At 44.2% G+C, this 13469-nt stretch overlaps 2 protein-coding genes across 2 annotated transcripts in view; one reads left to right on the top strand and one right to left on the bottom strand.

The window, feature by feature from the left end:
* The window catches only part of LOC116219792 (zinc finger protein 208-like), a 154649-nt gene that overhangs the window by 49907 nt on the left and 91273 nt on the right, over window positions 1-13469 (bottom strand). The gene's annotated exons all lie outside the window — the stretch shown is intronic.
* On the top strand, window positions 586-2883 carry LOC105895445 (zinc finger protein OZF-like). Its single transcript, XM_031563706.2, has one exon. It carries the CDS (start codon window positions 744-746, stop codon window positions 2325-2327), a length of 1584 nt encoding a protein of 527 aa, XP_031419566.1. The 5' UTR covers window positions 586-743; the 3' UTR covers window positions 2328-2883.

Genomic DNA, 13469 nt, shown 5'->3' with positions numbered 1-13469 from the left:
GAAATGTCAAACAGTTACTGCAGCTCTGTAAAAGCCTTATTTAGGCTGGCTGGCACTGGGATGCTCTGGAAGTATACTGTATGTGTAATTCACCAGCAGTACAACTACTGTATTCCTTTCATTGCAGATTCACAATATCTTTGCAAAAAAGTTGTGTGACCAATTTTCTTTTTCCAAACAGAACTGAAGTCAGAAATGTCCAGATTTACTGAACCTTCACAACTGCCGACTTCAGTGAAGAAGGAGATAAAAGAAGAAGAATTTGATTATCTGTCTACATTCAAGACAGTGGAAGAAAAGCCTGGACTGGAATATGAATGCAAGACTGAGATGTACACGTCTACCATCATGACCTTGAAAGAAGAAAACAATTCACCAATGGAAATCAAAAATGAAGAAGAATTTGATTCAAGAGAATATGGTGACTTCGACTCTTCACCTACAAGTAAGTGGCTTGCTTATTGTAGAGGGTTGTGTATATTTACAATACTTGAATTTTAGAGAATGGCTAACTTGTGCTTCACAATGTGAGACTTATTCAGAGAACAGAGATACCGTGGGAATACCTTACTTATGGGATACTATCTGCAGTCTGTTACCTTCAAAAGAGAGAAAGTGTCTGCCATCGTTTTTTCTGAAGCTGTGTAATTCATGTGTATGTATCTCTTTTCACATTTACATTTAGTCTCTAGGTAGACACTTTTAATATTAAGTAACTTCCAAATGATGTGCAATTTTAGCAAATGGCCAATAAGTATAAATATATCAAAATATGTATGTTTGCTGGTATTGCAGAAATGACTGAGGAGAGGGATGTTGAAACTTTTTTTTCTAACATGACAGGAGACGTTCAAAGGATCCAATCTAACAAAAGAGGGAACACTGAGCAAAAAAAGAACAAAGAGAGCTGTCATAAACGCCCCAAGTGCAAAAAGACTTTATACCAGGAATTACATCAGCGACTGGACACCAGGGAGAAACAACATGAATGCTCCCAGTGTTTCAAAACATTTGATAGCCTTTCCTCTCTTGCAATTCATCAACGAATACACACAGGAGAAAAGCCCCATCATTGCCGTACATGTGGGAAGGCCTTTAGTCAATTGTCTGATCTAAAGAAACACCAGAAGATCCATACTGGAGAAAAGCCACACCAGTGCAATACATGTGGGAAGGCCTTTAGTCAATTGTCTGTTCTAAAGAAACACCGGAAGATCCATACTGGAGGAAAGCCACACCAGTGCAATACATGTGGGAAGGCCTTTAGTCAATTGTCTGATCTAAAGAAACACCAGAAGATCCATACTGGAGAAAAGCCACACCAGTGCAATACATGTGGGAAGTCCTTTAGTCAATTGGGTAATCTCAAAACACACCAGAAGATCCATACTGGGGAAAAGCAACACCAGTGCTCTACATGTGGGAAGGCCTTTAGTCAATTGTCTGCTCTCAAGACACACCAGAGGATCCATACTGGAGAAAAGCCACACCAGTGCAATACATGTGGGAAGTCCTTTAGTCAATCGTCTGGTCTCAAGACACACCAGAGGATCCATACTGGGGGAAAGCCACACCAGTGCTCTACATGTGGGAAGGCCTTTAGTCAATTGTCTGCTCTCAAGACACACCAGAGGATCCATACTGGAGAAAAGCCACACCAGTGCAATACATGTGGGAAGTCCTTTAGTCAATCGTCTGGTCTCAAGACACACCAGAGGATCCATACTGGGGAAAAGCCACACCAGTGCAGTACATGTGGGATGGCCTTCACTCAAATGTCTACCCTCAATACACACCAGAAGATCCACACAGTGGAAAAGCCACACCAGTGCAGTACATGTGGAAAGGCCTTTAGTCAATTGTCTGATCTCAAGAAACACCAGAGGATCCATACTGGGGAAAAGCCACACCAGTGCAGTACATGTGTGAAGGCCTTTAGTAACTTGTCTGATCTCAAGAAACACCAGAGGATCCATACTGGGGAAAAGCCACACCAGTGCAGTACATGTGGGAAGGCCTTTAGTCAATTGTGTTCTCTCAAGACACACCAGAGGATCCATACTGGGGAAAAGCCACATCAGTGCAGTACATGTGGGAAGGCCTTTAGTCAAATGTCTGCTCTCAAGACACACATGAGGATCCATACTGGGGAAAAGCCACATCAGTGTAGAAAGGCCTTCAATGGCACATCTGACGTCAAAGCACACATGAGGATCCATACTGGGGAAAAGCCACATCATTGTTCTCAATGTAGAAAGGCCTTTAGCCAAATGTCGAATCTCAAGAAACACCTGAGGATCCATTCAAACTATGTGATGCCCTGCTAACACATGATGGAGTATCACTTACAGAAATAATTCTTGATTAGCTGAGTTTTAAACAATGTTTGATGTAGAAGATGAAATATTATTTGATCATATTTGAAATGTGTGTTGGGTTGGAGATTGAAGCATAAATCGTAAGGGTACATGAATTGAATAAAAAAAAAAAAATTGAAGTGAGGGTTTTTTCAAGTATGTTTGTGAGTCGTCCGTGGGTGTACAATATGTAATCGGCAAACAGCAGTTAGCGCTTGTACAAGAAAAAGTAGTGTATGTGCATGCAAGCTTTCTAGATATATGGCCTAAACAGCACCTCATGTGAAGGCTGTAGGCTTGTCAACAGCTCAAAGATGTTTTAGTGTCAGAGATGGGGGTACTCAAATGTCTCTCCATTCCTCATTAAAGGGAACTCTGTATTTCTTCTGTTAAACATTCTCAAGTCAAATGTGAAAGAGAGTCAGAAGGAACTGTTGTGATGATCCGACTTCTGACATGGCCTTTGTGGCACGGTGGCTCAGTTGCTTGCACTGCCGCCTCACAGCAAGAAGGTCATGGGTTCGACTCCCGCATGGGGCGCTGTTGGCTCTGGGGGGCAGGTCCTCCCCAGACCTTCAGTGCTCAGCTGGGCTATCTCCCGGGCCTTTCTGTGTGGAGTTTGCATGTTGTCCCCGTGTTCACAAGGGGTTTCCTCCACTAAGAACCCCAACAGAAAAACATGCAAAAAGAACAGAATAATCCTGTCCGTCCCTGACCGAGATGGACGGTTCACTTGGTCCCCGGGCGCTGAGAAGCTGCCCACCGCTCCTGGGGGGTCCTGGAGGAGGGACGATCCGGGATGGGTTAAAGGCAGAAGTTGAATTCACGGCGACCTCAGGCCTGCGTGTGCGTGTGTGTGTGGTTGTGTGTCCTGTGTCGCCTACATATATAACACGTGTGTGTTGCAGTGAGTCGTTTGTGCAATAAAAAACTGACATTATATTACAAGCCTTTGGCCACTAACTCATCAACATTACATTACAAGCCTTTGGCCACTCACCCATCCATATAACATTACAAGACTTTGGCCGCTAACTCACTCACATTACATTACAAGTGGTAGTGGTAGTTACTGCTCGTGAATCCAGTGGTGACAAAGCCCCATAGAAGCAGCTGGCTACAAAAGGGTTCAGCCATTGGTGGCGTGAAGAAGCCTCACCGTTACAGGGCTGCATGTGAAGTTCCCTTTTTCTGTCACCTTTTATTATGGAAGCTGGGCCAATGCCACACACACACGCTACCACTTGTAATGTAATGTGGATGGGTGAGTGGCCAAAGGCTTGTAATGTAATGTGGATGGGTTAGTGGCCAAAGGCTTGTAATGTAATGTGGATGGGTTAGTGGCCAAAGGCTTGTAATGTCATGTTGATGGGTTACTGGTCAGTTCCAAAGGCTTGTAATGTAATGTGATGGGTTAGCGGCCAAAGGCTTGTAATATAATGTCAGTTTTTTATTGCACAAACGACTCACTGCAACACACACGTGTGGTTAGTGGTCAGTTCCAAAGGCTTGTAATGTAATGTGGATGGTTAGTGGCTAATGCCAAAGGCTTGTAATGTAATTCAATTCAATTCAATTCAATTAAACTTTATTTCGCCATGTATACAGATACTAGGAATTTGGTTTGGTATTCTCCATGCTATGGAGGATTATCGGGGCCATAACTAAATAAATAAATACATAAATAAATAAATGAATGGTTAAATACTTGGATAAATACATAATTAGATAACAAAATGAATAAAATGAGACACTAAATATATAAATGTTACATGTACTCGTGTGTATATATATATATATATATATATACGTTTTCATGTGTTCACATTTATTTATTTACACTTACATTTATTTATTTATACTTGCATTTATCCACGGTGTAACTTGCTGCAGCAAAATAAATCCGTCGTCCCCCGTCACCAAGTCAGGGGGCGGGTTAAAGCCTCTGATTGGTGGTTCAACTTGAATCGACTGTTTTTGACTAATTCAAGATGGCAGCACCCGGTGCGGATTCAATAAATGAAATGTTGGCTGTAGCTGAGGAGATGGAGGCAACTGACAATTCACATTGTTTTTAAAATCATATTGAGGGCTTCGCCCTGACTGACACAGACATAGATGAAAATGTGTTCATGATCCTCAGCGAGATGGTACAGCAGATGAGGCTACTGAACGAGACGATACAGGCGATAAACCCTGGAGGTGGCTGGAGGCTATGCTAAGCAGAGTTGGTTAGCTAGTTGTTCAGTTAGTAATGCGTTTTTTTGGTTCCCCTGTCTTGTTGCTCCAAAGTCCTGGGTCTGAAACACTCTGGATTACAACGGGAATAAGGGATCTAAAGCACTTTACTGAAAAATGTAAAAGCATGAATCTGGCCTTAGCCATCTAAATAACAGCCTGAAGCTAAACCTCTTTGGAAGACTGAGTATTGCAGAGCAGTTGGACGAAGGGTACCGAATTGGCATTCGAAAACATGTAGTATCATCCAGTGTTTCTGAATCTATTTTGCTCTAAACCTCTAGTATAATCCAGTGTTTCTGAATCTATTCTGCACTAAACTACTGGTATCATCCAGTCTTTCTCACTCTATTCGGCTCTAAACCTCTACACCCTGTGTTTTTTTTAATCTACTCTGTTTTACACTTCTTGTACACAATGTTTCTGAATCTAGTCTACTCTAAACCTCTACTACCCAATGTTTAAACCTCTGGAACCCAACCCAATGTTTCTTAAACCATTCTGCTCTAAACCTCTCATGCCCAATTTTACAGTTTGTCGAGAGTTGTTAATGGACAGTGTTAAGCACTGTGTTTTCATTAAATAAATCTTTGTTTTTTAAATATTCTACTCAAAACCTCTCGTGTGTGTGTGTGCGTGTTTTTTTTTTTGCAATTTAAACCGCACTGCCCGACTGCGCCCCCCGAAAAAAATAAATCACCAGCCGCCACTGACTATTACTACTAGAAATACTATCAATCAATCAATTCAATTTTATATAGCGCTTCTCTATATACCCAAAGTCGCTTTACAGAGTCCAGAGTCCAGTAGTCATACACACACAGTCATACCGGTGGTGGTAAGCTACCTCAGTAGCCACAGCTGCCCTGGGGCAGACTGACAGAAGCGTGGCTGCCAATCACCACCAACATTCATTCACATTCACACAATGCAATGCATGTCTTTATGATGGTGGGGGAAACCGGAGTACCCGGAGTAAACCCACGCAGGCACGGGGAGAACATGCAAACTCCACACAGAAAGGACCTGGAACGACCTGGAAGGACCGGGATGCGAACCCAGGGCCTTCTTGCTGTGAGGCGACAGTGCTAACCACTGAGCCACCGTGCTGCCCACTAGTACTAGTAGTAGACGAGTTGAGGGCCTCTTCAATTAAGGATGCAGCCTCACGCAGCAGCTGAGGGTATGTCTTCTGGGACATTCTGGTATCTTGATTTATTTAAATAATGCTCAATAACTTTCATCAAACTAAATCTGGCGCTTGACATCCATACCCGCCAAAATTCGCCCAAGCAATAGCCCTCCTAAATAGCTCTTACACATGAGCTTTATGGCACTTTATTTAACTCTATTTAACATTACTATTGTTGCACTACAGCCATTATTATTTGCTCATACTGGTACTATCTGTCCTTGTATTGTTGTTCTGTTTTGTCTTGTTGTTCTATTTGTGATGCTATAGCCTGGAAAATAAGGAGCGCCCAAATTAAAGGAGGTTCAATAACATTACAGGCACGTCTCCACTAAGGGGCGCTGCAATAACATTACAGGCACGTATCCACTAGGGGGCGCTGCAATAACATTACAGGCACATCTCCACTAGGGGGAGCTACATAAAATGGAGGGATGTTTTCACTGTTAGGTACATTTCTAGCAATAGCCAATAAATGGCACGGTGGCTCAGGTGCTTGCACTGCCGCCTCACAGCAAGAAGGTCATGAGTTTGATCCCCGCATGGGGCGCTGTTGGCTCAGGGGGGCACAAGGGGTTTCCTCCACTAAGAACCCCAACAGAAAAACATGCAAAAAGAACAGAATGCTCCTGTCCGTCTCTGACCGAGATGGACGGTTCACTTGGTCCCCGGGCGCTGAGAAGCTGCCCACTGCTCCTGGAGGATCCTTGAGGAGGGACGATCCGGGATGGGTTAAAGGCAGAAGTTGAATTCACGGCGACCTCAGGCCTGCGTGTGCGTGTGTGTGTGGTTGTGTGTCCTGTGTCGCCTACATATATAACACGTGTGTGTTGCAGTGAGTCGTTTGTGCAATAAAAAACTGACAGCAGTCAGCCTTGTTTGTTTGTTGTTTTGTAAATAATAAAATATGAAAATAAATTCTACAGTGCGAGACTGCTCGTAAATCCAGTGGTGACAAAGCCCCATAGAAGCAGCTGGCTACAAAAGGGTTCAGCCATTGGTGGCGTGAAGAAGCCTCACTGTTACAGGGCTGCATGTGAAGTTCCCTTTTTCTGTCACCTTTTATTATGGAAGGTGGGCCAATGCCACGCACACACGCTACCACTTGTATTGTAATGTGGGTGAGTTGGCGGCCAAAGTCTTGTAATGTTATATGGATGGGTGAGTGGCCAAAGGCTTGTAATGTAATGTGGATGGGTTAGTGGCCAAAGGCTTGTAATGTAATGTTGATGAGTTAGTGGTCAAAGGCTTGTAATATAATGTGGATGGGTTAGTGGTCAGTTCCAAAGGCTTGTAATGTAATGTGGATGGTTAGTGGCTAATGCCAAAGGCTTGTAATGTAATTCAATTCAATTCAATTAAATTCAATTAAACTTTATTTCGCCATGTATACAGATACTAGGAATTTGGTTTGGTATTCTCCATGCAGGCTATAGCATCACAAATAGAACAACAAGACAAAACAGAACAACAATACTAGGACAGATAGTACCAGTATGAGCAAATAATAATGGAGGTAGTGCAACAATAGTAATGTTAAATAGAGTTAAATAAAGTGCCATAAAGCTCATGTGTAAGAGCTATTTAGGAGGGCTATTGCTTGGGGGGAAAAACTGTTGAGGTGACGTGATGTTTTCGTCATGATGGCCCTATATCGCCGTCCAGAGGGGAGACGGTTAAAGAGACTGTTGGCAGTATGTGAGGGGTGATCTTCATTGCTTTTGTGAGGGATCTGGAGCTGTGAAGGTCCTTGATAGAGGGAAGGGGGCAGTTGATGATGTGCTCTGCTGCCCGTACGACTCTTTGGAGCCTGGCAGAGGCAGAGTCATACCAGACCGAGTGAGAGGATGTAAGCACACTCTCAATGATAGCCCTGTAAAACTGCACCATGGTGGAGGGGCTGACCTGTAGTCCTCTCAGCTGCCGGAGGAAGAACAGGCACTGCTGACCTTTCTTCACTAGTTGAGTGATGTTATTGTCCCATTTAAGTGTGTTGGTGATGGTTGTGCCTAGGAACTTTAAATGTTCTACTACAGTCACAGATGAGTTGTTGATGAGAAGTGGAGGATGTGTCAGAACCTTTTTACGGAAGTCCACATTAACCTCCACTGTCTTGTTGACGTTGAGCTCTAGGTTGCTGACTGCACACCAGGACTCTAGATGGCCGGCCTCCCTCCGGTAGGCAGAATCGTTGTTGTTGCTGATGAGACCTATCATGGTGCTGTTGTAAGTTCAGAGAAAAGCCTACCTGCACTAATCCCCTAGGGGGAGGTAACGTTGGGGTGAAGGTATAAGACACGGTGTTAGAGAGACAATGGCAGAGAAGAAGTTAGGCCAGTGGCTATGCTATGTTGGTGTGCAGTTGATAATAAACAAACGTTTAATCAAACCATCGTGTGGTCGTGAGGATATTACAATTGGCGACGAGGATCAAAGGAAGAATTCAAACGGGACACAAAGAAAACTGCAAGTGTGGCAGACTTGTCGATTGATTCAGATGAGGAGTACAAACCACAAAGACGAACGAGGATGGCGGTGATCGGAACGGTAACTCCTTTTGATGTTGCGTGTCAATCGTGGGAAGAGTATGAGGAGATATTAGAGATGTTCTTCGAAGCTAACGATATTGAGGCTGCAGAAAAAAAGAGAGCTGTGTTACTAAGTGGAGTGGGTGCAGCCACTTATAGTTTATTGCGAAGTTTAGTTAGCCCACAGGCACCTAAGGAGAAAACATATGACGATTCTGAAGGCTCATTACGACCCGACACCGAGTGAAAGCGTGCAAAGATTTAAGTTTAATTCACGCATACGGAAGAGCAGTGAGTCTATAGCGGAATATGTGGCAGCATTAAGAAGATTGGCCCAACATTGTGTATACGAAAATTCACTGCCACAAATGCTGAGAGACAGACTGGTGTGCGGAGTGAACAATGATAGAATGCAACGTAGACCAGTCCCCCCAGGATTTCGCGGGCCTTTTTTGTGATAGTTGCGGCCTAAAATTACTGATTTCGCGGGGGCTTTTCCAACAAGTTGCGGTGAAAGTTGCTGTGTTTTTTAGGTGTTTGTTGCGATGAAATTGCGGGAGCAAGTGAAAGTTGCAATAAAAGTTGCGAATTTCCCTCTTTGTAATTATAATTGAGTTATTTGTTGAAAAATAAAGAATTAATAAAGAAACATTCTTTAAAAAAAAAAACATTGAGAAATGGTCCTCTAAATAACCTTACCAACATGCCAAACTAAAGATTACCAGGACTACAAAAATGTAGCATAATAGGCTGTTCTGCCCTCTGCTTATTTAGGTCAGAAAATGTATATTGCTTGAATTGTTGTTATGGAAATGAACACAGTATAGTAACAGACTTTTACTTTGACATCATTCAAATGTTCGTCTCGTGGGAATGGCAACAGCTGTTAGACAGTTATCTAGAAACATAGCTAGTTATGCTATGTTATGCTAAACTGTTAAAGAAAGTATTAGTATATTTTATCATGAATGTCTTTTTGTTTTAAGGTTTGTTCCAAAATGCTGTGTGCCCTGCTTCTCAATGTAGATTGGACTTTGGAAGACAATTAGCAGAGTCAAGAATGTTAACCCAGAAACCTCACGTGTATGTTTACATAAGATAAGGAATTGGGGGGTTGTGGAATGTCTTGTTACTGGGCAGAAGTAGAATTCAGCTGAGCTGAAGGTATCCTAAGTGCATCCCAGAGTCTTGACTGTCATACTGTGTAAACATTGTTTAATAAAAGGACTTGTTTTCAGCACGGCACGTCAGACAGACTTAAGGTGTCTGTCTCCGTCGGGTCCCGTTCGAAAACCGTCCAGTTCACTTACATGCTGGGTAGTGTTTTTAATCTGCTAACTAACTGTTGAGGGTCTTATCCCTGACATAAACACGTAGGGGGAACAGTACATAGGATTTACTTATCCACAACGAAGTGCACCTGTTGGTATTACAAAAGGACCACAAGTAAGACTGAATAAAATGTTATGAATATCTCAGCCTTCACATAAAACGAAAAAAAAACAGCCTGCGTCACTTTGATCTGTTTCGTCACCTGACGTCCTGCCTGCGTTTCTGCCGTTTTCATTCTATGCTTATCAATCTGTTTTGCTATCCTTGTTGATTTATTTTATCCGTACAGGTGTTTATGTTGTTCAATTTCATATATTAATTTAAAGTAGTCCAATTTTAAGTAATCCATTCTTTTAGACTCTATGTAAAAAGGGCCACGCACACCTTGCGGAAAATTATAAAAAATTGAAGCCAGATCTATTTCGGAATCTTCAGTGTGGACATGGGCTGTGTTCAATATCCATGTCTGGTGTAGCCATTCTCATTGTTTACAACAGATTAGAACTCTGCTAGTGTCTGCACCGTGTCCACAGGGCAGAATTTCTGCCCTTGGTGTAGCGGAAGGGAGAAAGTTGTGGGAGACGACAATAATTTGTCAAATTTGCGGGAAAGTTGCGGTGATGTGTTAAAATTGCAACGTCGCACTGAATTCGCGGGGAATCGTTGAATTCGCGTGAATTGGTGCGATCGCAACATCGCAACTTCCTGGAGGGTCTGGTAGACTATTGTCTGAAGGGGGCTTGACGTTCGATAGGGCCCTGACGTTGTGTTTGGCTATGGAATCAGCGTCAAAGGACGTAAAAGAGATGCAAGGCCAGTTAGCAGAGGACACGGCTCAAAATGAATGTGGGATGAAATCTCAGACAGCTGTCCACAGGATGTTTTCAGACAATACACAACTTAAATTCCCCAGTTGTTACCGCTGTAAAGGACAGCATACAGCAGATGAGTGTAAATTTGCTACAGCGCTCTGCTACAACTGTGGTAAGAGGGGACATATTCGCAAGGCCTGCAGATCTAAGGCAGCGGCGGCTAATGCATATAAAGCAGTGTACAAGGGGGGCCAGAGAGGCGAAGGCAGAGGCTTTAGCAAAGAACAGCGTACACATCTTCTAAGAGAAGAAGGAGAAAGTGACACAGAGGAAAGTAGCACTCACATTATCTACAGTGTGTCACAAGAATTAGCCAAGGTGGCTCCCATCACGCGCACAGTGAAAATAAATGGAAAAGAGGTCATGTTTGAAATAGACACTGGCTGTGGGGTGACCATAGTAAGCAAACAACAATATGTGCAGCTTTGGAAGAAAACATCCATATCAGAAATGAAGCCTTGCTTGCTAAAATTGGAAACCTATACTGGAGAGAGGCTCAGAGTCCTAGGCAGGGTACAAGTGCAGGTGCAGAACGCACACACAGAAAAGACATTGCCGGTAGTGATAGTTGAGGGTGATGGACCTAACCTACTGGGGCGAAGTTGGCTACGGGAGCTGGGCCTGGCAGATCAGTTGGTGAACAAGGTGGAGTCAGCACCTCCATTGCAGCTGGAAGAGATACTCAATAGACATACTGAAGTGTTTAATGAAGGGCTGGGACAGCTTAAAAATTTCAAAGCAAAGATCAATGTAGACATGGAGGCTCAGCCAAGATTCTGCAAACCACGGCCGGTGCCATATGCTGTAAAGCCACTAGTAAAGAGAGAGCTACAGAGGCTGCAGGATGACAAAATCATAGAGCCAGTGCAGTATGCAGAGTGGGCAGCGCCCATTGTACCAGTCAGGAAGCCGGACGGGTCAATTCGAATATGTGGGGATTATAAACTCACAGTAAATCGTGCATCGCGGCTGGATCAGTATCCAATTCCTAGGGTGGAGGACCTGTTTGCACAGCTGAATGGGGGACAACACCCATGCCTCATGCCTATCAGCAGCTGGTCCTGGAGGAAGAATCTAGGAAGTATGTCACTGTCAACACACACAAAGGCCTGTTTACCTACACCTGCTTACCATTTGGGGTAGCGTTAAGTCCTGGGATTTTCCAAAGAACCATGGGGGGCATCCTGGGGGGCATCCCAAATGTGGCCATCTACTTAGATGACATTCTGATCTCAGGACCCAATGACCAAAAACACCTGGAACACCTAGAGGAAGTACTCCGTAGATTGGAGAACAGCGGCCTTAGGCTAAAAAGAAGCAAGTGTGAATTCATGGGTAAAGAGGTGGCGTTTCTTGGACACAAAATAAATGCCAGCGGTTTGCGTCCGCTGACGGACAAGATGGAGGCTATCGCTGGAGCCCTTCAACCACAAAATGTCAGTGAGTTGAAAGCTTACCTGGGGTTGTTAAATTATTACCACAGATTCCTACCAAAACTCACCACGCTGCTGGCCCCGCTACACACACTGTTAAAGAAAGAGGAAAAATGGTCATGGGGTTCAAAGCAGCAGAAGGCATTTGAGGAGTCAAAAGAGCTGCTGCAATCCTGTAGTGTGTTAGTGCATTATGATGGAAACAAACCTCTCATCTTGGCATGTGATGCCTCGCCCTACGGGGTGGGGGCAGTACTTTCCCATCTAATGGCGGATGGCTCGGACAGACCCATAGGATTCGTGTCAAGGACCCTCAATTCCGCTGAAAAAAACTACTCCCAGCTAGACAAGGAGGGACTGGCAGTGATGTTTGGAGTAAAGAAATTTCATAAATATCTGTACCGGAGACAATTCACTATTGTGACGGATCATAAGCCACTAATCTCACTATTCAGTGAAATGAGAGCCATACCGCAGATGGTATCGCCCCGGATACAGAGATGGGCAGTCACACTGGCAGCGTATGAGTACACCATTGTTTACAAAGTAGGCCGAGACCACACGAACGCGGACGCTCTGAGCAGACTGCCACTGGAAGGGAAAGAGCAGAAAATGCCTGAGGAAGAAGAGAGAGTAATGCTGTTTGAAGATGTTGAAACACCTCCAGTTAATGCACAGCAGATAAAGCAATGGACTGACAAAGATCCGGTGTTGGCTAGAGTGAGGGACTACATCCTGCGAGGGTGGCCAAGGGAAGTGGAAAATAAGGCATTCACACCATACACCAGGCGTAAGGATGAGCTCAGCATACAAGAAGGATGTTTACTGTGGGGAGGACGAGTGGTTGTCCCTCCACCGGGACGAAATGCTTTGTTGAGGCAGCTTCACCAAGGCCACCCAGGCATCACTAGGATGAAGGGGTTGGCACGCAGCTACATGTGGTGGCCGAACATGGATGCCGAGGTGGAGGAGCAGGTGAAGGCCTGTGTGACATGTCAGGAAAATAGAAACAGTCCGCCAGTGGCCCCATTACATCCGTGGGAAGTGCCAGACAAGCCACGGGAAAGAATCCATGTTGATTATGCAGGTCCATGGAAAGGGAAAATGTTTCTGATTCAGGTGGACTCATACTCAAAGTGGATTGAAGCGCATGCGGAGAGTAGGTCCACATCGGCTGTCACGATTGAGTGCCTGAGACAGAGTTTTAGTCAACACGGCATACCTGAGGTTAAGGTGTCGGATAATGGTAGTTGTTTCACCAGTGAAGAGTTCCAAGAATTCATAGAAAAGAATGGGATACGGCACATCACTACGGCACCATATCACCCCTCTTCTAATGGCTTAGCGGAGAGGGCAGTGCAAACCTTTAAGTCACTTGTTGAGAAGAGCACAGGAGATTCAATTGACACCAAAATTGCACGAGCACTGTTCAGCTACCGTATAACCCCTCAATCCACCACGGGGAAATCACCAGCTGAGTTATTGTGCGGTAGGAAGTTGAGGTCAACGCTAGACTT

The sequence above is a fragment of the Clupea harengus genome, chromosome 26 (assembly GCF_900700415.2).
Source record: "Clupea harengus chromosome 26, Ch_v2.0.2, whole genome shotgun sequence".
Classification (NCBI taxonomy): Eukaryota; Metazoa; Chordata; class Actinopteri; order Clupeiformes; family Clupeidae; genus Clupea; species Clupea harengus.
The sequence above is the reverse complement of the archived record's forward strand: the minus strand, read 5'-3'. Positions and strand labels throughout refer to the sequence as shown.